General features: G+C 39.9%; 1 protein-coding gene across 3 annotated transcripts in view; it reads right to left on the reverse strand.

Moving 5' to 3' along the window:
- ADAMTS18 (ADAM metallopeptidase with thrombospondin type 1 motif 18) overlaps positions 1-25,806 on the reverse strand; it is a 129,498-nt gene that overhangs the window by 14,404 nt on the left and 89,288 nt on the right. For 2 of the 3 annotated variants that reach the window (XM_006122438.5, XM_075940029.2), the window contains exons 14-18: positions 25,674-25,804; positions 25,419-25,542; positions 22,714-22,958; positions 8,240-8,381; positions 6,726-6,852 (exon numbers count right to left, since the gene is read on the reverse strand). In XM_006122438.5, the coding sequence (XP_006122500.2) occupies positions 6,726-6,852; positions 8,240-8,381; positions 22,714-22,958; positions 25,419-25,542; positions 25,674-25,804 (769 nt within the window). The remainder of the gene's footprint in view (positions 1-6,725; positions 6,853-8,239; positions 8,382-22,713; positions 22,959-25,418; positions 25,543-25,673; positions 25,805-25,806) is intronic. The other variant, XM_075940027.2, reaches the window with a different exon arrangement.

Consider the following 25,806-nt stretch of genomic DNA (forward strand, 5'->3'; position numbering starts at 1 on the left):
AAATAAACAAAACAAACTCTCCCTGACCACCACACAACTGGTCTTTTGTGCAGGCCTCGTAGGCTACGTCTAGATAGTGGCGCTATTTTGGGATACTGGAAGTATCCCGAAATAGCTATTCTGCACCTTTAAATACATTTCCATGGAATGGGCTACATGGGCATGCTATTCCAGTGTCCTTGTAACCTTCGTTCCATAAGATTTAAGAAGCTTGTTGGAATAGCGCTTTATTTTGAAATTTGACACAGTGTAGATCATGCCAAATTTTGAAATATGCTATTTTGAAATTTAATCAATTTGTGTAGCTCAAATTGTGTATAATATTTCCACCTACGGATGTAGTGTAGATACACCCATGGGCTACGTCTACACTGGCCCCTTTTCCGGAAGGGGCATGTAAATTTCACTAGTCGTCGTAGGGAAATCCGCGGGGGATTTAAATATCCCCCGCGGCATTTAAATAAAAATGTCCGCCGCTTTTTTCCGGCTTTTAAAAAAGCCTACACTTCAAAGTAGGAATAAGACCCTCCGGAAAAGGGCACTTTTTCCGGAGGATCGGGGCCAGTGTAGACGCTCTTTTCCGGCTTTTTTAAAAGCCGGAAAAAAGCGGCGGACATTTTTATTTAAATGCCGCGGGGGATATTTAAATCCCCCGCGGATTTCCCTACGACGACTAGTGAAATTTACATGCCCCTTCCGGAAAAGGGGCCAGTGTAGACGTAGCCATAGAGAATATGGGAGGGTTGCCTGAACTGAAATCAAGACTACAGGATGTGGCCGAATATTTAAACTCTACTGGCACTTATTCTGCTAGGGCACACGCATGACACACCTATCAACCTGCACATAAAGAAAGGTTTTTGAATTCTACAGAGAATCTACCACATTATCTCTTAGGGCAGATAAAGATATAAAATCTAGAAAATCAACTAACCTAGTTAAAAAGTCCTCTCTCCTGTAGTCACCTCTCTTTTTTATATCTAGTCTTTGTTTTTAATTCAAACCTGTTTGGCTAAAAGTGGCTTGGTGTCAGAGAAAAGATAGAAAGTTTGGTTTTCGTCATGTTCAGTTTTAGCTGATGGTGAGACTTGCAGCTGGGGCAGTCAGAGAGATGGACAGATTATGGTAGAGAAAAGAAAGTCAGATGTAGCCAGGTAGAGAGATTAGTTGAAGGCTTGTGAGCAAATGAGAGACTGGAAAGAGTGCGGGAAAGGAACTACCAACACAGACTCTGAAGAAAAAGCAATTATTTTAGAAGAACACTAAGGACTAAATTTTCAAAAGCACCATTTCACAGATGCTTACCCTCCATATATGCAAGCCCCAAAGTATAAGCACATGGAAGCTGATACACATGTATATTACTTGTGCTGCACAATTCTAGTCTTCCTCTCAATTTTTATCTTGACATTGCTTTGCAAAATAAACCTGTTTATAAAGTTCTATTGATCTTTAAAATTAAGCAAGAGAGAAATGGCTTGAAAAATTCGGGAACCCTGACATCTGAGTTCAGAGACTTTAGATAATGGCCTGAGACAAATACTTTTTTGGCAGCTTCACCAACCAGATGATATGAAATCTAAATAAAACAATTTCAAATTAGCCAGCTGACTGCTACTGAGAAAGTATATACTCCAATCACCCAACAAGGTTGACTGATGCATATTGTCACTAAAAATTACATAGAGTCCTCAGATGTATTGCCTGAACTGCACATGCAAGGTTCACTGTTGAAAATAAGTATAATATTATCTGTAGTACAGTAGCACCTAGAGACATTGGCTTGCACTGTGCTAATGGTACAACATGTAACACAGCCCTGGTCTACACTACAGTGTTATTTCAAAATCTGTACGCCTGCTTTCCTCAAGGAATAATGCTAATTTCAAAATAGCATTAGTGTGGATGCTCCAGTGCTGCTATTTCAAAATAATTACTCCCCAGAGTAATTTGAATTAATTGCTCCCAGTGCTTCCGGGGACTCTACATCAAGATAGTGCATCCACATTAATGAAGTCTGCCTCAGACTAATTTTGAGGCTTCTCCATAGTGGGGACATGATATTTTGATTTTGTAAAATCGGGAGTTATTAAGTTGAATTTAGATATTGTGAAATAATTTTCCAGTGTAGACATGTCCAAAGAGACAATCCATGCCTCAGAGAGCTCACAGTCTGCATGAAAGACTATAGACTATAGGTGGTTGCAAAAAACAGAGGTAGTGTGCCAAGGAAACTTACAAACAAATATTGTGCCTGTTGGAGAACGAAGACTGGATCCAATAAAAATAATGAGGCTTCAAAACCTTCTCCTAGAATTTGTTATGTCGTGGGGAGTTTTACAGTATAGGAAGAAATCAGTGGAAAGGCAGAGAGCTTGAGTAGTTTCAAGTGTCCATTTTTATTGCATAGCACAGAACTAACTAGAACAAGCCCAGACCAGCTGGGCTGACCCCCAGTGACCTACTCAGTTACTATAACAACAAGATCTATATCTACAACCCAATATACAACAGAATTGAACACTGCATTTTAACAGAATCTTTCAAAATGGGAATTCTCACACTTTTTAAATGTAAGGACCATTGAAATTGTCCCTTTTAATTCACAACTGCATGGGCCACCAACTTTTACAGCATAAGCCCTGTGACAACCAGAGCAGTGGCTCAGATAAAAAAATAGCAATCAGAAAGTATTTTAACTCTTATAACTAAGCAGAAAATAAGCACCATTTCACTAGTCTATATTTCAGATCTGCGTGAAATAAAAGCTAATCTGAATGTTTAAAAGTGTGTCAATGCCTCCCTTAGAAGATTTCCTCTGAGAAAAGAAGAATTCCTCAATCATAGTTATTCTCCAGGTATCAAAAGCTCTGGGCAGTTTAAAACAACCAAATCTAAGGACAAAGGAATTTGAACACACACATCATGCACCTAAGGCATTCCATAAAATTTCAGGATTGTGGTGGTCTGCTGCTGTTGGACTGAATATGGAAACGGATATGGAACGCTTGGAAGGCTTTTCTAAGGAAGCAATAAAGAAGCATGGAAGTTGCCTTTTAACATTCTCCAGTGGAAATCTGAAAAACCTGTATCCTTATCCTGCATCCTGATTAACAACCTACTTTCATTCAGCCAGGATTTTTGTTTTTTGATGATAGTATTGCCAAGAAATAAATATTTGTTTTCAAATTGGGAAAATAAATAACACTTCAAGTAAATCTGGTCAATACTAATCAAGAACGGTCTTCTCCTTTGCAGTCTATGTTAGAACACATGATTCTGGAAAAGTTTTGGTGCTAATCAATCCCACAGGTTTTAATTAATTATACAGTTGGATAGGTAAAACAGCCAAGAAGAAATGGTTTATTTTAAGAGCCTACATCCTGTAATTGCCTAGAAAGTCTCCCTTTTCATATGGAAGAGTGCAATAAACCCACTTTATGCCTTCTTGTCAGCTGCCATTTTCCAAGAGTATTTTGGCTTTTTCAAGACTATCATCCATTAGTTCAAATAAGCTCAATAATTGTGACTAGCGTTGGTAGCCCTGTACTCCAATCATAATATTATGCAGTTCTGATGCCTTTGTATATTCTTACTATATGAACCGAGTAATAATTTTATTCCTTCTCATGTTAATGAGTCTCTGTTCTCACTGTGCAATAAGGATTTCTCAGATTGAACCTCAAAGTTTTGACTTTTTTATGATGTCCTGTCAATGTCATATTGACTGAAATGATAAGTAAGATATATTTGTCTTTCTCTCTTGCCTGTTATGCCTACCATGTTTCATATGCTGGTTACTACTTGTTATTCTTCGCTTTCTCAGTGTCATACTGAGATAATTACTGTAATTATATGGGCACCTACATCATGAGTTGAATGGAGCTGTTGCACACCGTAAGATTATAGACCACATCAGTGGTGGGCAACCTGTGGTCCATCGGGGTTCTATGTGTGGCCTACATGCAGGGTTGACAGATTCTGCAGGTTCCATCCATATCAGGTTTTTTCTGACTGGTATTACTAAAGTGACACACACATAAAGCAAGGGCACATGAAGCGAGGGGCATGGTAACTGTACACAACATTGACTATGAGGGCCCTGAGCTCCCTCTGCATCAAAGCATTGCTACAGTTCAATGGATGGCAGCCAGCAAATTTTAGGTATGCAAGCACAGTTAGCAAAACCACCCTATCCCAGGAGACTATCTTTGTTACAGCTATCTTTCAGCCCACTGAGATGAAGGTGGGTCACTCATGAAGCCCACTTACTAGGCTAGGTTGTCCATTGCTGCACTACATCCTCAAATGATACAATCTTCATTGAGTTCAATGGAACTGTTTTCACCCGTTGGAGATATGGCCCTATGCTTAGCTCTAATATGCACTTAGTGGATGCCAAATAGTCTGAACTTTGTGTTCTGTGTAATACTGCAAAACAAGCTGTTTTTCTGTTAAAATGCATAAAATGTCTTCCTTAAACTACTGAATCTAAGAATATCAATGTAATGCAGCATGGACCAATAATATCAAAAATTGTTTCATTCCCCATTAATTCTTATTAGCAGTATGTATGGCAAACTAGTTTCAAAGGGTATGGAGAGCGCCCATTAATAGTAAAGTAGTTGCATACGTGGTCTGTTGCATGATTAAAATAAATGTTATATTTTAGAAACATTATATGAAGGCAATTCCAAGTCAAAATGAAGACATATATAAATAGCTAAAAAGGGCATCTGGAAAAAACAGAGATTTTCTGTCTATAAGAAATTGAGTCCATTGGATAAAAATACATTTGGCAGCAGATAAATCACATACAAACAGATTTTGTTTGGTCAGGAAAATTACTTAAAATTAGTATTCAGACAATAGTGTGGCTAAAAGCAACCCAAAGAAACTGCTGAAGCAGGCATATGGGGCTTTCACGTAATACATACTGCTATTTAAACCTTATCTCTATTTTTTGTGCCTCTACTGTATAATTTGCCATTTGGATTTAATGTCCTGTGTTATAATTTAAAATTTTTACAGGAAACTATTACTTGGCCTACTTTTAAAAGTGTTACATTAATTGTAAACTATAGACTTTAATTAAAACAAGGCCATTGCACAGTGCAAATCTTTTTGACTTATCCCACCAACATACTCCTGGATAGAGCAACAAATCCCATTAAAGTTCACTAAGGCTAGGTCTACACTGCTGCTTTTTTTCAGAAAAAGCTATGCAAAATGTGCTCTGCATTTTTCATAGCCTTTTCCAATTCTTTTGTTGGAAGAGACTTTTCCAACTTTTGGCCCATCTAGATTGGGCCAAATGTCAGAAAAAAACCCTCTTTTGGAAGCACCCTTATTCCTCGTGAAATGAGGAATACAGGGGCTTCCGAAAGAGAGCGCTTGATCTTCTGCAAAAAAGCAGAATATCAAACGCGTTCCCTGGACAAAGAACAGTTTTTCCAGGATACCAGAGGTACCATTTGCCATTATTCCTGAGTGACATTTCAACTATCATACAGATTCTGTCAAATAACAGATGATCGCAATACTGTGACTTTCTTTCTTTTCATGTCATTAATAATGCCACCATCAGCATTATCTGTTTTCTTTCCTCACTCTCATATTCATACCTTCTTTTATAGTGCTTCCTGTGCCTGGAACAACCTTGTGGTTTGCTTCCAGATGATCACTTATTCCTTAAATCAAATGCCTTCTCCAGCATCAAATTATATTACACAAAAAGTGCACTAAGGTTGCAAAATAATGCATTCAAAAGATAGAAAAGGCCAGAAATAAAGCTGCTTGTGCAACCTTAATTCAGACCTATTCTGTGGATGCATTATGATACAATTGTTAGGCTCATGGTACACCAGCGGGTGATCTGGCTCCTTATGTATATGTCAGCATCTCCTCTGAGTCATTGATTGTATCTAATCTCAGCTGTTTACCTCCTTGAGCAGGCAGGGCTGCAGCAGGAAAGAGCCTGCCTCGGGGACCTTGTTGGACTGCTGGCTGGGAGCCGCCTAAGGTAAGTGACTCCCAGCCAGAGCCTGCCTCTGGCACCCAGCCCCTCCCACTTGCCAACTTCCTGCCCTGGACAGCACCCTCTCCTTCCCTTTAGGTCACCAACCACAGCCTCTGCATACACCTCCCGCCCCAGGTCACAATTCCCTCCCAGATCCTGCACCCCAATCTCATGCCCCAGGTCACAACCCCCTACGTCACCCAAACTCCCTCTCAGACCCCATACTCTCTCCTGTACCCCAATCCCCTACCCAAGCTCCCTTCTGCACCCAACCTCCATCCAAACCCCTCCATAGAAAAGTATGGCCCTTGAACACTTTCCAGTATCTTGGAGTTCCCTCCGCATCAAAAATTATTGCCCACTCCAGCTCTAAGTGATCCAGACATGCCCAGAGTCACACAAGCAGTCCAGACTAGACTAGGACCAGAACTGGACTGGTACTAGAACACAGGAGGTGCTGTCCCCTACACACTACTCTTACTACAAGCTGACCCAATTTCACTTTATTCTTGTTGTGCAGAGAGCCTATGCAGCCTGACATTTTTATTTGCTTACTTTTGTTTTTAGAGAAAACTTTGTGTGTTAGAAATGGGTCTGAGTTACATGTGCTCTGAGTTACTTGGAGGAATATATAGTTCTATGTACCTAGGAGTAAGTATGGCAAACAGAAATCCAAGATAATGCCACAAAAATAACTAACACTTACTATGCTGGGCAGGGATTAGCATTGCATAGTTTTATTTCGGGTAAAGGCTTTGTTCTCGGGCCACAGAAGGAGGAATTAACTCGTATACGATGATCTTGTAAACAAATAGCTTTTGCTGTAATGTACCCTATGGAGATATAAAAAAGAAATACAATAAGATACATTATTATATTTTCTCTGATACTTATAGCTAGGGTAATAGTGTAGAAGGTTAAATAACATAGACCAAACTCATCCCGAGTAGAATTCCACAGATGTCATTGGATTGACATGGGAGGGGGCAATTTTGCCACTTGTATTAATGTTAATTTTCTTTTCTGCAATACTGGTGTGATGGCTGTCCCTGAAGTCAGGTGTAACATTTTTTATGACAAAGAGAATGATAGCAGAATTTTAAACCACAGGTAGATCTCTGCAAAATTTAAGACTCAAACACTAAGCTACTCTTTGAATTCTTTCTACCTGCAAAACGAGGAGGGAAAATTTCTATTGTTTGGAGACTTTCCATCAAACCTTTTAGTGAACTTTTTATTCTGTCCTCATAGCTATCTTTACATTCTCTGAGACTGCTATTCGTGGTGAATATCTACTTTGAACCACATTTGCTAGGAAAAGTCCACTGTGAACTTTGCCAATGATTTCAACATATTAAGATTTAATCATAGCAAAATTGCATTTATCTGAACCCAAACTATTGGAACTTCCAGGCCTTCTAAATTGATGAAGAAATTTTAGCACTATGGGAAATGTGCACAACAGCTGTTTGTTCTTGATCGCAAGAGCATGAATTCTGAGCCAAACTCTTCTCACCCTACTTCACACAAATAATCCCTTTGAAACCTTCTATGGGACATGTAGTAGGCTTAGTCCATGTACAGACAGTCCATCGATTTCATTCAGGGCTGTAAATGATTTAAGGGCATTCTATGGATTGTTCTTTTCTAGTTTGTCACTTCACATGGAGTCTGCAGGCACAACAAAGAGAAACCTGGAAAAGGGAGTCATTTCTGGCTATTCATAATGTATTTTTTTTAATATCGAGATTTTACCTGTATTCTACTCTCAGAAGGCCAGATCCTCATATCCTTACTCATGTTGAATAGTACCTTATTACATGAATAGTTCCACAGATTTGTTGGAAAATATGTCAATCATACAAAATAGTCACACAAGTCTCAGATTTTCTTTCTACATGTTCTCACATGCCTGCTGCTTGTCTCCACTCTTTGACCCAGAACTAGGTTTAATGGCAGATTTTCCAGGATTTAGAAAAAATAAATAAATGATGTAAGCATAATAAAATACTTCCTGGCAAAAGAGAAAAAGTTTATAATTCAGCTACGTGGACTTCCAGCAATAGACGCTGATGAAATCAAGTACTTGGGATTAAATTTATACATGTTCAGAATGTGATGTTTTAGATCTTTAATATTACCAGTTGTAGTGATCTGGAGTGGAGTGTGGAGGATTAAAAAGGAATGAAAGGAAGGATGGAATGTAGGAGAGCTACCTACCCCCACCACAGGAAGCTGAGCAGTCTGACTGCACTGTCATCCAGGAGTAGCTAGGTCTTTTGACGGATGTCTTGTTCTCATTGATGATCTTGGGGAATGTATATTCCCAAACAATACCTGGATTTTTGCCTTGTAACAGGATCTAGAGAGTTTAGAGGGGGAAAAAACAGGGGAATTAAAAATGCAATTTTGGAATAATTAAGAAAGCCAAGAATTTTTAAAAGACCTCTAAATAGAGTATTTATTTACATGTTCCTTTTTTGAAAGAATATAGGCACTCCTCACTATAAATCCAAGACACATTCCAAAAAACTTGGACTTATAGTGAAACAACTTAAAGCAGGGAATTTCTTTCCACAGCTGACTTCCATTTGCGCAAACTGGGTTTTATTTTGCACAACTTAAGAGCAGGGAATGGGAGGACTTATAATGCGTCAATTCCTACAAGCATCAACAACTTTAGTGCAGAACAGATGTATACTGGGGTAACTTATAGCAGGGATACCCTGTATTCAGAAATAACTCCTGTGGATATAATGCCCCTCTGAAGCATCAAAATGTCATGGTTCCAATAGTGGTGTGATTTGGGCAAACCTTATTGGGAATGGCACTTCACACAAAAGAGAAAACGGTGAAACAGTGCATGCCATATGTTCAGGATTCAAAACTCTTGAAAGCTAGTGGAAAGAGCCCACTGAGTTCAGTGAGAGTTAGATCAAGTTCAGGAAGTGGAAACACCTTCAGCTAATATGAGGTGGCACCAAGAATACCATGACACACATTTTCTCCATGTGGTCTTACCCCACATGTTCCCTGGTTATTTAGAATAAATGCCGCTTTAAAATGTGGATCCCTGAATTAAATGAAGTTCTGGGTGGGTACCGGACATTTTTTCCAATGACTCAGCTTCTGGCTTGAAGTCAAAAGTTCTGAGGTTGAGTGAAATTCAATGTCCTGTGTTGTGAAGGATGCTAAGCTAGCTCATCTTTTCCAACCCTGACAGCTATTTCAGCAGGGTATTTAGCACTGAAGCAATGGGATTTAAATGTCTTGCGGAATTGGAGTCTGAGGGTATGTCTACACTACCCTCCTAGTTCGAACTAGGAGGGTAATGTAGGCATACCGCACTTGCAAATGAAGCCCGGGATTTGAATTTCCCGGGCTTCATTTGCATAAGCGGGGTGCCGCCATTTTTAAAACCCCGTTGGTTCGAACCCCGTGCAGCGCGGCTACACGGGGCACGAACTAGGTAGTGCGGACTAGGCTTCCTAGTTCGAACTACCATTTTACTCCTCATTCCACGAGGAGTAACGGTAGTTCGAACTAGGAAACCTAGTTCGAACTACCTAGTTCGTGCCCCGTGTAGCCGCGCTGCACGGGGTTCGAACCAGCGGGGTTTTAAAAATGGCGGCGCCCCGCTTATGCAAATGAAGCTCGGGAAATTCAAATCCTGGGCTTCATTTGCAAGTGCGGTATGCCTACATTACCCCGCTAGTTCGAACTAGGAGGGTAGTGTAGACATACCCTGAGTGAGTGAAGGAGAAGCATGGATAAGGGCCTGGTGTAGAAGTGGTTGAAGATATCTCTCTTGTGTTTAGATCTTGGGAATACAAAGTGGCCATTTTGTCTCTGAATAAGTACTCCTGAATGCTTATCCTAACACAGCAAACCCACAGCAACTGCAGTTGCTGGTAAGAAGACTGAAGGGATGAGGGCGGCTATGACAAGTATACCAGCCAAGGATCCGCATGAGTATGTCTACGATGGGGAAGTCTGTATTTCTCCCTCATGCGCTGGCATATCGCCCATCCTATTTTTGGTCTGGGAAAACTTGGCTCTCAGTAAAAAATCTTATAGAAAACATACCTAAAGCCACTTCATTCAGGTGGTCTAGCTGCTGGTGGTACTCCTCGATGTGTGTTTTCACTGAATTTAATACATTACTGGTGAATTACATTGCACCTTTCATGGGAACAACTTCCTAAATTTTGCTGCATTCATTCCCATAAAAAAAATACAAGCTTCATAAAAACCTGATACATATTTGAACTCTAATTTGAACTGAAGCAGAAATTTCCATTTTATAACATTTGTTTTAGATGGGGGAGTTTTGGCAGCTAAAATACACCAATATCCATGTTCAATAGAAACTGTGCTTCATATGTAACACTTCTAAAATTATAGTGTTCTATTAAATTGTATTCCTTGAACAATATTATCTGGCCACTACAAAGATATAGAGCAGGTGCAGTTAACTTCACTTCCTAACTACAATTTTTGATAAGTATTAGAGTTTAAAATAGGATTCCAGTCCATATTAATGACTGCCTTCCCAGAGATTAATAAAATATAGTAGGGAGCCATACTTCCAAATGTCTGAACAAGTAGATCTATGTAGGAGTCATTGCTAAACAGAGAGGCTTCAAAAACCAGCAGCAAACTTTCATTGTACCTTTTTATGATCAAGAGCAACATAATGAAATTTTAAATGCAGTCCAGGGATTTAAACTATTCTGAAAATGTACATATTGGAAAAAAGAAATGACCCATGACAGTGAAAATTTTAGAAGAAATGAACATGAACTCCAGCGTCATAACTTTGAACATATGAAGGATCTGGAAAGAGTGCTATTAAAAATGGATGATATATTTTCCATTGCTACCAGCCAGATATTTTATTTCAGTCTGTGAATCTTGATATTGATCCAAACTGGGAATATAGGAGTTCAGGTCTGCAAGAGGCAAAATATATTAATCCAGCAAAATAATAGCATACTCTAGTTTATTGTAAGATTCAGGTACAAAATACCTAATACAGTACTCAGATGAAGCAACATATGGCTCTGAGCAGAGTTTGATTCATGACAACAACAAGATATGTTTTCCATGTACGTGTGTAATAGTATGAAAGTAATTATGCATCAGCACTTATGCTTTTTAAATAACAGTCAATATTAATGTTTATAGAACACACATGAAAATAGAACCAAGAGTCCCCTTCTATTAATACTACCCCAAAAATCCATGCTGTTCTGGCTGCAAAGTCATTTGGCCTTGCTGAGTGTATATATAATGATAGAGTCTTTAATTACATGATTACATACTATTAGTCCACAGAACCCCGCCTCTTTGGCTGCACCATGATGGATTAAGTTAGTTTTCTGAACAGCTGTTTAAAATGTATTTTTATCCTCATTGTTTAATGTGTCATTCTACACTTTATTTACTGCACAATGATCAAACCATGCTGAGAAGGCAGAATTATTAATTTTGCCTTTGACTTTTCCACAAAGGTAGCATGAGGGTGCTTCAAAAATGCTAGTTAATATTTTCATCACCCCTGTGGAATGAGAGGATGGTATTATCCCCATTTTACTGATGGGGAGCTCCTGCAATGAGAGATTTAAGTAAAAAATGTCCGTTACTTTTGGTGCAACGAGGTTTACAGGATAGGTCAGAAAAGTCTTTCCTTGTCGACCGATCCCCGTCTAGACTGCCGCTTTTTTCTGGTGAATTGCCACGTCAGCAAAAAGCGGTTGCCATTTTTATTCTAACGAAGCATGGGATATTTAAATCCCCTCTTCATTAGCAATTTTGGTATGTCTAATTTACATCCCTTTGGTGACAGAGGGATGTAATCTAGACATACTCATAGAGCCCTGGCAGCTGGGAGAGAGGCCTGGCTGGGAATTCAGCGGCAAGGGGGCCAGCCAGGGGTGCAGATGGGCTCATGGCGGGAGGGAAAGGAGGGGCTCATTGTTCCCTCTGCATTTGGATCAGGCAGGTTCCGCCTTTTCACTGCCTGGTGGGCAGGCCACTCCTCTGGTTTTAAACCAGGCAGTCCTGCTTCTGTAATGTCTGTCCTACATTTGGTACTGAGAAAACAAACGGTCATAGGTTTGTCTGATCTAAGATAGGAGACCTCAGAATGTACAATGACCTCTTGTGCACACCAGGCATGCACAGCCATGCCAGTGGTATGCCTGGTCTTCCAAATGACATCCCTTGTGACCTCATATGTACTGTGAGTGTGAAGTCATGCCAGTGGAGGTAGGATCATTCCGGCAGGAGCAGGCCAGTGTGATATCCGTTAGCACCCAATGTCTGATGTTCTGGAAATGTGCAACTGGCCTGAGTATCTTCATTGGGGATTGAGAATCCTGATCTGAGTTCTGCTGCTCATCCCCAGCCCACAATACCCTAGAGTTACCATTTCAGGGAAAGCCTACCCAGCCTGGGCTGAAGCATGCTCAGTGCAGACAGAATCTTTGGAGAATTTAACTATGGTACCCTGACAAGTCTCTTCGGAGCATGTGCCAACTGTGCTTTTTTTCAAAGGTTTAGAACTTGGCCAACTATGGGCAGATTTTCACAGGGAAAATCCCTGCCATAAAAGCCCACTTCCCAGCCAAATTTCAAATCCCTGCTCCAAAGCCTAGGAGTGCTAAAGCTTTCAAGTAAAGGTTACCAAAGTTTTTGTAATGTGGAAAAAAAAATCCCCCGCCTTCTATTCTGAACTCTCTTTTGGATGAAAATTTTCAAACAAAAAAACCCCACTCAAATGTAAGACCTCAGCCAAATGATTCAAGTTTGCCAAAGATATAAAGCAAGGGTATGTCTACAGTAGCCCTCTAGTTCAAACTAGGGAGGCTAATGAGGGCGACCACATTACTAATGAAGTGCGGGATTTAAATATCCTGTGTTTGATTAGCATATTCCCGGCTGGTCGCCATTTTGGAAACTGACTAGCCTGAAGTAACTTCCTGCATCTATATGTGGTAGAGAAGCGGGATTCCGAGATAAACCTCTTAGTTTGAATTAACTGTTAAACCTCATTCCACAAGGAGTAACAGTTAATTCAAACTAAGGGGTTTATCTCGGAATCCCACTTCTTTGCCGTGTATTGACGCAGGCAGTTACTTCGGGCTAGTCAGTTTCCAAAATAGCGACCGGCCGGGAATATGCTAATCAAGCGTGGGATATTTAAATCCCGCACTTCGTTAGCAATTTCGGTAACCCTCATTAGTCTCCCTACTTCTAACTAGGGAGCTAGTGTAGACTTACCCCAACAGAATAAGAATCTTACAACAGGCCATGTCAGGCTACTGCAGTGCTTCCAAGTTGGTCTATTAAAGAAACTGAAAGGCTACTATGAAAGATTGGTTGACACAGAAAAGCCGTTCAGTAATAATAGTTATAAATTAGCATGTAGGTGTTCCAGTCAAGAACCAGGACTGTGCTGTGCTACATGTCTTACAAACAATGAAAACAGTCCCTGCCTTGAAGAGCTTACACACACAGAAGTCGCCAGAGATAGCTCTGCTTAGCCCATACAATGTTCCTGTCCTGGTGACCAAATGCTTCCATTTGAGAAGTAAACTGATTCACAAAGGTTTTAGGCCCTTTTTTGTAATGCTATCATATCTTGTCTGACCTTCCCATTAGAAGAAAAGTGCCAGTGACACAGTGGTGCTCTGAAGTATATATAGTATGTGTCCATGTCCATTGGTGTGATTATAGAGTACCCAACACAATAGGATCCAGATGCTACAGGGCATTACCAATATTAATTATACATTACTTATTTCTACACCTGTTTGTTTCTGAAGATGCAACATTGGAATGTGGATAGTGATGGAAGCTGTTGGGGAATGTTAAGTAAAGGAGAGTAAAATACTGCAGCTATTGAAAAAAGTATATATTAATTCACTACTTTTACCTGCTCAGCTACTCTGGCCGGTAAACAGACTAGGTTAAAACCCTACCTTCAACACTTGATCACTAAAGGAGATACTGGGAGAACAGAGAATGCATTTAGCATCAAATCTGGGTATAAGAGTAATAGCTAATACCTCCTTATACTCCTGGCAAGCCTAACAACAGGGAAGTATAATCTAGCTGTATTAAATATTTCAGGCCAGGTATTGTACAAATGAAAATTACATAATTTATATTTCATGGCATTCATGTGAAACATATTGTGTAATGTTCATCTAACTTGTCATCAAGGAAAATTGAAATTTGCCAAAGAAACAAATATATATATTCAAACATTCACTATAGAGCCCTTCCTTAATAATCCAATATTTAAAGTCTCCACAGATAGCCAAGTTGTTAGACCTACAAATTTGGAAAGACCTCCCGCTTTAGTCTACTTAACTGGACCCATTCCAGAGACTTTTCAGCCAGCTGGCATTTGCTCCCAAATTTACAGCTGGCAAACAACCGTCTTAAATATTTCCAGGTCCTCTGTAGAACTGTTTAATGTCTACCTTTAACACACCAACCACCTGACTTCAGACACAACACTCAGCAGCTCAGACCACAGGGCGCAGAGTTATAAAATTTACAGCTTCTTGAGTCTGAAAACCACAGGCTCTATGGCTGAAATCCACCAAATCAGTTCTGAAGAAAGAGAACTGCAGCTTTTGCTTAGGACATAAAATGTTAAAACAATGGACAAATTAAATTCTCTGGAGTAAATAAACCTTTTCTTTTGCAGCTAATTTTTATTTCAAAGCTAAAACGATAAATTTTCTAAGCCAGATGTGCATCTGCTTCTCTGTTTAAGGCCATTTTTTCATTGCTATCCCAGGTTTTCCATGTAATACCTACATTTGTGAGTCAACCTTTATAAGTGCCTATCAACACATCCTTTTTATGACTGGCTTTTTAAATTTTACACTGGATTTTCATGTCATAAGCATAAATTAAGCTACTGGTAATATGTTTACTGTATTAATTTCATTGACTAAAGAGAAAAGCTTGACAATGCATGATATACAAGGCAACTTACAAATGGAGCTTGTAAGCTAGTGGAGAAAATGAACTATTATTTCTGTGATGGGGAGGTAGACAAATGTTGTCAGTAGAAATAAATATATTTTAAAACAAGACCACATAAAGCTATCGTGATAGTTATTGTCTACCTTCCCTAAATGGAAATAATCAATCATTTTCTCAACTGTTTAAACAACCGAGTATCACTAAATATTTCTGATATTTTTTCATACCCCTGGGTCACACTAGGGGATAAGTTCGAATTAAGATATGCAACTTCAGCTATGTTAATTGCGTAGTTTAAGTCGAAGTATCTTAACTCAAATTTTGGGGCCATCCACACTACAGGAAGTTGAAGGGAGCACACTCAGGACTACTGGCACTGACCGGAGCACCCTCTCAGTTCAAATTAGCATGTCTTCACTAGACCCGCTAATACAAACCCCAGAAGATTGACTGTGGCTGCTTCGATGTTATCTGTAGTGTAGATATGATCATACTGTATTTGTTCAAAGATGGGCTTGAATCAAAATGCTGAATTCTACCTCACCCAAGTTTTGAGAATTTTGAGATGTGGATTCAGATTTTTTAATCACTCCCATGTGTGGCACGGATGGGTCATTTCTATAGGTGAAGCATGACCAGTGATGGCAGACCAATATGTCTGCAGGCTTCTGTGTGGAGAAGATTAGTATCTTGTTAAACTGGTGTTGTCTCATTGCATATGGGGTCTTCACTTTTCACCTATCATAAACCAATCTAACATTTAATGTATTGCCACACTGGGTAAGTTACAAATCTAATACTTTTCTTTGTCAGGTTAATTATACTAGAAAACCCACTTTACTTCCTTTTAATTTTCAACATACTGAGCTAAATTCTGATTTCATTTACACCACTGTAAAGCTTGAGTTATTCTTCTGATTTCTACAGAATTTACTCTGTTTTCCCTGATGTAAATAAGACCAGAATATCACACACTGTACACTGTAAGACGCTGCCAAAAAAAAGCCTATTAGGAATACAAGAATGACATATTGGAGTAGTCCATCTAGTTTCCTGTCTCTGAGAATGGTTACTACTAGATGCTTCAAAGGAAAGCACTAGAACCCTGGAGCAGTCAACAATAGAAGAGGAAGAGTCTTGTCATTTGTTGTCTGGCTTACACAATCAAATAAATGGGTTTGTATCCTTTAAAAATTTCTAGAAGACATTGTAATATCTTTCAATTAGGTTATGAAAAATAAGAACTCTTCAGCCAATCCCTCTAAGGTCACTTAAGAATAAACAAGAGATACCCCTGAAAAGTCCTGTAGTATTTCATTCCTTCTTTCAGCTGCTTCAGATTTATCCTCTTTTGTTATTTCATCTCCTTTTTACTGATCACATGCAAATGCACGATTTCAAGGGATACTATTCAGCTAATCACTTTTCACTAAAACAGGACCGTTTTAATTCTTATGTAGAACCTGCATTTGTATCTTATAAGCACATCTCTGCTCTCCTCAACTCACTTTCTCTTCAGGGGAAATCAATAACAATCTACCATCTAGTAACTAATAACAAATGTAATGCTTTATAACTGCTCCCTGGCCATCTCCCAGGGGCAGTTAGATAACCAGTAAAGTTGTTCCACTTGGCTTCCTCTCTTTTTTTTCCCATTTGACAAAGAGGAAGTTATTTACTGGTTTTAATTAGACATCTTTTCCTGCTTTGAAGCTATAGTCACCTTCTCTTCCTGTGACTGCTCACCTCTTTGTAAAACATTGCATCCATCTGTTACTTAACACTGTTGAGATAAATCTATCTTCTTTCACTGAGTTTTCATTTTTCCCTGATTCAGTAGCTCAACTATGTTTGCTGAAGACTTTAATGTTCCCAATGATTTTATGTTATCCTGAGATAATCACTGTGCTTTCACATATGGTACTAATAAAATAGTGAATGTGTTATACTGGAATTCAATATATTGAATTCCAATCAGTCTATCAATCCATTGTCAAACTACTTTATTCTCTCTCATGTCTATGATAAACTTCCCGGTAATAGTGACATTTCTTTTAAACCCTTAGCCACAATACTAGTCAGTGGTGGGGAGTGACAATTTTGAGCCCCCAGAACTCACAGTGACCGTTGCAAGATCCTTTGGAAATCTGCATGTTTTTTGACAACCAAGTTCTCCTTGTTCTTACCGATGTTAATGTAATATAGAAAACAAATTAAATGCTTAATTCCCACCGTTGTCAGGTCTGATTTCTAAGGCTACGCAAATGGTATGTTGAACCCACAATAAATTCTCTCTTGAGCTAAATCTCTTGCTAGATTCTTTGAAAAACGCTGACAACTTCTTTAAATTGAAACCAGGTGACCTTAAATTACCTATGTCTGAATCTCAGACAAATGTAGTAGTGTTGAGCACTGAACTCCATTTAAAAAAAATTCTAGTATGTCTCCACTTAAGATGACACAATTACATTACCAAAACCATATGTTAAAAGCCTAGTATTAATTCTTGATCCCAGATTATCATTTAACTATCACATTTCTACCACCATAAAGTTTTGCCTGTTTCTTCATCCAGCCATAATCCGGCCATTTGGGAGCTAGGTTCTGAATCCAGAGAGAATTTGGGCTTTTGTTGTTTCAGTTTTCATTAGCTTCTGTAAATCCACAATCAGCAAACTATAAATATTACTAACTTTAACTTCACAACTTTGCACTTATTCTAAGATGTACTGACACACAGACTAACTGCTGCACTTTATCACCTGACATTCCATTCACTGCCCTATCCAGAAAACCTCTGGTGGATTTTGAAATCTCATTGAGTTTTTGAATTTTTAATAGAGTGAGCAATGAAACATCACGGCCCTCACACATTTCATTCCTCCTTCTCATCACAATTTTATTCTCTTCCACCAAAAATAGTTGGCCATTGAAGTTCGTATTTTTCATCCCGCAACCCCAGCTAAATTATAGATTCACTCCCATTTGTCTTCCTTGGTATGACTGGTTCCCATAATTATATATATATGTTTAATATTCCAGTGTAAATATGAAAACTGCTGCATCATGCTTTTCTTGCCTTTCACCAATTTTTGAATATTATTTTAATGGAAGCTGTAAAGTTTTAAATTAAATGGGATGCTCAGCTGAACTTTGCTTGGGTGGAAAACCAACCCTCTCCCCTAGAGCAATACTGCATTTTTCACGATTTAATGGGATCGTAGGGCAAGATTGTCACTGTTTAATGTATCCAGACAGGGAAGAAAGGAGGCATAAGGTCCCACTTGCTTCTCATCACATCCCAAGGCCTGGGGAGAGTAGCATCCACATTTCTGCTACTCCTTTTCTGAATAGGCTGGCTGGGAATGAGGGGGTAGGGGAAACCAGTGGATAGAACCTACAGTGTTGCAGCCAACACAGCTGAGCAGGCACAGATTAAGGCCATGAGATGAAGGGCTGATCCCAAATACATCCCGTGTAGAGGAAGAGGGGGAACTGAGGACCAAATTGTACAAATATGTGACACCCATTACTGATGGCCTGGTAGTAATTCCTTAACATGGTCTTCAGTGATTTTTTAATACTTTATCTTCTGAAAGGAAAGGGGAAACAATGCACCTACTGAAAGTAGGTGGGAGAAAAACAATACAGGGTTACTAAAAATTGTCTACAAATTAGAAAAGTTATTTGTATTTATCATACCTAAATCACCTTCCTTTCTCCCAAAACTTGCTTCAGGCTGTGCAAATAAGCTCTCGTAGAGACATTTTGGTGAGTACAGAAAGGCATAGATGGGTAGGCTCAAGCAATGTGAATCTACCATGAAAAGAATCATACTAGAAGATGCAAACAATGCACTCACCAGATCTTGCATACATTTATACCATGTACACATGCAAATGCTAATTATACATGCACTATGGATTTTCACAACTGCATCTATTTTGCCTTCCTAGAGAAATATTTTCCAGAAACTAGTAATTGAATTGCTGTTGGGTCTTGGAAGAAAGCTTCAGAGAGACAAGGTGAGTGTGGTAATATATTTTATTGGATCATCTTTGGTTGTTGAACAAGACTAGCTTTTGTGCTATACAGAGCTTTTCAGGTCTGGGAAAGGTCTGAGTACCTTTTCGAGGTCTGAGGAAGAGCTTTGTATAGCTTGAAAGCTTCTCTCTCTCAATAAAAGAGGTTGGTCTAATAAAAGACATTACTTTACCGACCTTATTTCACTAATATCCTGGTACTGACATGGTTACAACAACACTGTATTGTGCATTTTAAAAAGAAGAGCTGATTTTTTTAGACAAAAAGTAGTCAGCATATAAGGGCCTGATCCTACAAATACTTATTTCATGGGAAAAAAAGCTACCTCTGTGAGAAAAAAATATTGGCAGTATTGGGCTCCCAAGCTTGCTGTACATGCTTCTCTGAAACAGTGCATTAGAGTTTAATATTCAGATACTCCATGTGATATGTTATCTGCCTATCTTATATATCTATAGTTGAAGCAGGAAGTGCTTCAACATTTGCACTGAAAATGGTAAATTGTCATGTTACATTTTAGGACCATGCTTGGTTTCTAATAATGGATTTGGATTTATGTTTGTTTATATTTTAAATTGGCTTTTTCATAGCTCAGCACAATTGATGGGATGAAAATAGAGTAATCAACACACTTCTCATTGCTTCAGAATAAAGTCCACTAAATGTTCTTTAAATTGTAAAGGGTAAAAAAAAATTAACAATAGTCTATAGATTATATAATTTTATATTACATAGTCCTACATGCACTGTAACTTTTTTAGTCATTAAAATCCCTGGTTGCCAATGTTAGTAGTATAGGTATTTCAATAAAAATACATGGGAAGTTTAAATAAGCTCTCATAGGAGCAATAGCCTGAAGTTAAACATTAAACCTAAGTGAATCTCTTCAGCATAATTTGATCGGATGAAAATAGACGAGTTATTTGTCATTAAAACCAGATTTGACATTGAAACCAGATTTTTAAAATATATTTTTGCAGAGTATTTGCATGATGTGCAACAAAACAGGCCACCTTCTATATCAATTTACTATTCATCCTTCAGTTTTCAAGGTTCTAATAATATAGCTCAAATTACAGTGCATTATGATAAATTAGATTCCCAGTATTTTAGTGTAATATTTCTTAGTATTTTTATATATACTTGTAGTTTTTGTATAGGGCTGTTTTGGAAATGAGAGCACAGACTGGGCTTTGTGCCTGAAATGTATCACTTGTAACGCTAAAACATTCATGTCAATAGACAAACATACAGGGAATGAAAGAAATCAGTAGCTTGTAAAACAGCACAAAAAACCAAGATGTGCTTTGACATAAGAAAATTCTTTTGGCTCCTTCAACAGTCTCTCCCAAAAGTAAAGCTCTTATGCACAAACTTAATTTCCATTGGCTTTGATGGGATTTAAGGACAAAATTAAGCACAGACTTAAATACTTCCCTGAATTAAAGCCTTAAAGACTAAGTAAGACTTAAATTAACTATTAAATATTCCAAGTAAAAAACTACTAAATAACTATAAAGGTGTGGCTAATACTGGAAGAAGCCAAGAAGGCAAACATTTCACATTGTGCTGTAAAGTGACCTTACCATGGCTTTGTTTTATTGCACAAAGGAATGAAGGAGAAGTGAGCTGTGAATCTCTAGATTTGTTAATCATCACTGCTAAGTTTCAGCAGGATACCACTTTGCTTTTCAAAATTGCAAGTATTTGGTATGTACAGTAGACTTCCGATAATCTGGCACCTTTGGTAGCCAGGGGTGCCGGATTATCGGATATGCCGGAGTATCAGGAGGTACTCCACTGCGGGGCTGTGACGGGTTGGCAGTGGTTGAGGGGGTCAGCGGGGAACGGCACGGCGAGGGGTGAGGGGCGGCACTGTGGGACCATCCCGGCAGCACCCCAGCTACTCTGCCCTGCCGCTTCCCCAAGTCTGCCAGTGCCGCTTGCAGCCCCAGCTGGCCTGTCTCCAGCAGTTGCGCGGGGCTTCCCCCGCCTCCCTGCAAAACAGCGGAGGGTTTCGCCCCTCGCCACGCCCTTCTCCTCTGCCCCCCCTCCACCCCCTAGCTGGACAAGTGTAGCCTTTTTTTCGAAAAAACTTCCCCTGCGTCTAGACTAGAGCCGCGTTTTTTCGAAATTAAATCGAAAGAACACGGCTTTTCTTTCGACGCGGAAAACCTCATATCACGAGGAAGAATGCCTTTTTTCTAAAGTGCTCTTTCGAAAAAAGGCGTTCTTGAATGCAAACAGGGCTTTTTCGAAAGAGAGCATCCAGACTGCCTGGGTGCTCTCTTTCGAAAAAGCGGCTTGCTTTTTCGAAAGTTCCGCTTGCAGTCTAGACGCTCTTTTTCGAAAGAGGCTTTTTCAAAAGTATCTTTCGAAAAAGCCTCTTTCGAAAGAGGCTTGCAGTCTAGACGTAGCCTTATAGATAGATTCATAGAGGTTAGGTCCATCAATGGCCATTAGCCAGGATGAGTAGGAATGGTGTCCCTATCCTCTGTTTCTCTGGAGGTAGGTGACAGGGGAGAGTTCACATGAGGATTACCTGTTGTGTTCCTTCCATCTGGGGCATCCGATATTGGCCACTGTCAGAGGACAGGATACTGGGCTGGATGGACCTTTGGTCTGACCCAGTATGGCCATTCTTATGTTCTTAACACTGAACATCATCCTCCATGTGCATTGAGGGCAAAATTATGCATTTGGCAGTTATCTAATCTGAGCACTAGTACATGGGGTGGGAAAGAGCTGAATTCCCTCAGGGGAAGAGTTGCTTCCCCATTCTGACAGTGAAAAAATGAGTCAAAACATGCCAAATGGACAAACTAGAGGTTCTAGAGTCTGGCCAGTGATTTCCAGTGAAAGAGGTAAAATCATGTTTGCTAGGACCTCTGTTCTCATCATCAACTAGCAGTTGGCCATCAAGTGTTCTGGGACACATTAAAGGAAAGTTTGGTAAAGCAACTCAGTAGGGAAGGGATTTTCCTTACCAAGAACAAAAGTGCTGCAACCCTTAAAGGAAACCAAGCCAAACAATATGAGCACTCAGTTTATTTTCTGCTGCACAGATCTCTGACTCAGAACACATGGCACACTGACCAGGTCACTGTGACTTGACTGTGAAAAATCTTTTTTTCCCTTGGTTCCACATAGTTTTAGCCACAAAACGGCATGAATAGAGATTGCCTAGGCACCCATGAGTAGTGTTTAGACAATCAATGTCCTAATCTGCATGGACAGCAGCCTGTATGTGTATATAGTTTCAGAGGTAATATTTGAAAATGTGGCTCTTAAGCTTTACCAAGCTGTTTGGTATTTAACTTGCACATCACTGAATTTTATTGTGTAACATTTATTGAATGAAGCTATAATCTCCATTACGATTGTGTGGCAACTGAGAAATCACGCTGTGTAGTGTGTTTTACACATTTTGCTTTTCACTAGTCTTGCGACAGTTTACTAAATCGCAGACCTCGACAAACTGGTGAAAGGCCTTTCAGTCTAGCATGACTATACAATTATGTCTGAATAGTACCATGACTCAATGCTATTCTTTAATCTGTCTGAGAGCTACAGCACTGAGCTAAAGCTGTCGTTGCTAATTCTGTAATAGACATCAATGAAAGAATAAGCAGAAGAAAGCTTACTTCAAAGACTAAGGTCTCATTCGTTGGCCCTGCTGCATATAGTCTCTCTGGATGATTAAAAGAGCGCTGATAATCAAAAATTGTCCCAGCAAAGGAGAACTTTCCCGGCCAGTCAATTGTCCAGTCCCCTGTTAGATAATACTTCTTATTCAGGTTGCGCACTGCAAGATAGCTCGTGGAGAGGTTCATTTCCTGGATTTCAATACTACGTGCTCCTGCTGGAATGGTGACCACTGGATAATAGTCTAAAATGAAAGAATGAAGCAATATTTTTCCCAATTGTAATAAAAGAAAGTTCCCTATTTTGAGTAAACCAATGACTATATTGATAGTAGACCTGATCCATCAAATGATTGCTTTAGATATCTGATGGTGTAACAACAATGATTTTACAGTTTCTACACCAATTTATTACTAGAGCAGTGGGTGAATCAGTCCCTGGAATTCTTTTGTTTCCCTTCTTGACTGAAGATAAGAAAAATCAAGTTATATTTTAACGCATCAATCTTTTTTCAGATGTTTTACCACATATTCACTGTAACACCTGAAACAGGACCAATATACTTTTGGGGCGAGATGCAACAAAATCCAGAGAGATTAAGCAAGGCTTTGTACAGAACTAGATCTTCCAGTTACTGAGGATCTGCCTTAAATGCAGACCATTTCCATGGGAATGAATTTCACTTAATGTGCTTGACTGATTTATGCTGGCCTTCAGCCAAAATTTCTCCCATTCTGCAACCTGGTCTCACACTACAAATCACCTGGACTATAAACTCCCAGTTATTTATTTGTTCTGTAATGCACAGGCCATTTGATTTCCCAATATAACATTTTAATGCTATCTAGCTACATCTTAGATACTGACATGGTCCCTTAATCATGGAATCTGACCTCTTCACAATTATTAATGTATTTAACCTCACTGCCTGCTTATGAGCTAGAAAATTCTATATCCCCATTTTACACATGGCAAAACTAAAGGAGACTAAATGACATGCCCAAAATCACATAGGAAGTCTGGGAAGGGTGGGGAGCAAATAACTGAACCTGGGTTTCCCAACCCTTCTGCTTGGATCTTAACCACTGGTTCATTCTTCCTCTCTCAGCTGGCGAGTACTCTTCTGAATTGTATGCTAAACACTGGCCCATCCACAGGATTCAGCTGGAAAGGGTCCAAGCAATGTACGTCAAATAATATACATAAATTCTTTCTGGTTCTTAATAGAAGAAGCAACACCTGCATGTTTGCAGGGAGGCCGGCTCTGCGATCCCAGAAGGGGTGGGGCCTTAGGTGGAAAGGGCGGGGCTAGGGCTAACCTCCCCCCACTGGCCCTTCAGCATTGCCTGGTACTCTAGCAGTGATTTAACTAGCCCAGGGCACCGGCCACTGCTACAGTAGTAGTTGTGGGTATGTCTACACTACCCCGCTAGTTCGAACTAGTGGGGTAATGTAGGCATACCACACTTGCAAATGAAGCCCGAGATTTGAATTTCCCGGGCTTCATTTGCATAAGCGGGGAGCCGCCATTTTTAAAACCCCGCTGGTTCGAACCCCGTGCAGCGCGGCTACACGGGGCACGAACTAGGTAGTTCGGACTAGGCTTCCTAGTTCGAACTACCGTTACTCCTCATTCCACGAGGAGTAACAGTAGTTCGAACTAGGAAGCCTAGTTCGAACTACCTAGTTCGTGCCCCGTGTAGCCGCGCTGCACGGGGTTCGAACCAGTGGGGTTTTAAAAATGGCGGCTCCCCGCTTATGCAAATGAAGCCCGGGAAATTCAAATCCCGGGCTTCATTTGCAAGTGCGGTATGCCTACATTACCCTCCTAGTTCGAACTAGGAGGGTAGTGTAGACATACCCTGTGATAGCGGAGAGACCCAGGCCCTTTTGAAATTGCCAGGCCCCGGGGTAGTTCCCCCCTTTGCCAGCCCCATATTGGTGAGTTGTTGTCATTAACAACTATTTATATCACCCACAATCTCATTCAAGACCAAACAGTTCAGAGCAGAGCAGTGGTTTTCAAACTTCATTGCACCATGACCCCTTTCTGAGAACAGAAATTACTTCATAACCCCTGGAACAGTGGTCTGAAGCCTGAGCCCACCAGAACCCCACTGCCCTGAGTCCGGGGTCAAAGCCTGAGCCCCACCACTCTGAATGGGGCGGAGGGGGGGAGTGGAAGTTGAAGCTCCAAGGGCTTCAGCCCCAGGCAGGGATCCTGTAACCTGATCTCTACTACTCATGGTTGAAGCCCTGAGGCTTTGTAGCACAGGGGCTTGGGCTTGAGGTCTGAGTCCCAGAAAGTCTAAGCCAGCTCTGACGACCCCATTCAAAGGGAGTTGTGACCCACTTTGAGGTTCCCGACCCAAAGTTTGAGAATTGCTGGTTTAGGGAGAGATTTTTCACTCACCTCCGCCCTTAAACACTCTACCCTTTAAACTTTTTTGTAACAAAAATCCCCACAGCAGGGTGAGTGTGGTAAGTGCTTTAAGTAACAATAAAATGCTTGCAAATTAACTAAGGAAGACTTGTGATTATAGTTTTCTTGTAAGCCAGGAACAGCAGAGATATGAACTCTCCTCTCCCTTTCAGTTTACATCTGGATTTTGAGCCACTGCCCTAATGAGCAAAGATTCATTTGTACTATATGGGGATCCAGCAGAGCAATGAGCTGATGATCATGTGGAACAACTTTCCTTACCATTAGCTTTGTGCTGGATCAAGTATTGGCCTCTAAAAAATTTGCACGTTGAGTTATCTCCTTTACAAACACCACAGGCATCCAAAGCTGCTTTTGAACCTAGTCCACGATCACACCCTACTTGCTGAAAGCAAAAGGCAGAAGAGAAGGACTCAGATACAAGGGAACATCATGTAACAGCTGAATTGTCTATTAAGGAGTCAATTGTGCACTTAAAAATGACAGTTACTAAAAAGAAACTTTGGTTTATCTTACTTCACAAATTCCATCAATACAAACATCATATTTGTTCTGGGAGCATAAGGTTCCATCTTTCACTTTGCTGGACATGGCAAAGAAAAAGTCAAAATCTTCAGCGGTGCAGTACAATTTACATCTATCGTCTTCT

Source organism: Pelodiscus sinensis, chromosome 12 (assembly GCF_052426305.1).
Source record: "Pelodiscus sinensis isolate ZL-2025 chromosome 12, ASM5242630v1, whole genome shotgun sequence".
NCBI classification, from domain to species: Eukaryota; Metazoa; Chordata; order Testudines; family Trionychidae; genus Pelodiscus; species Pelodiscus sinensis.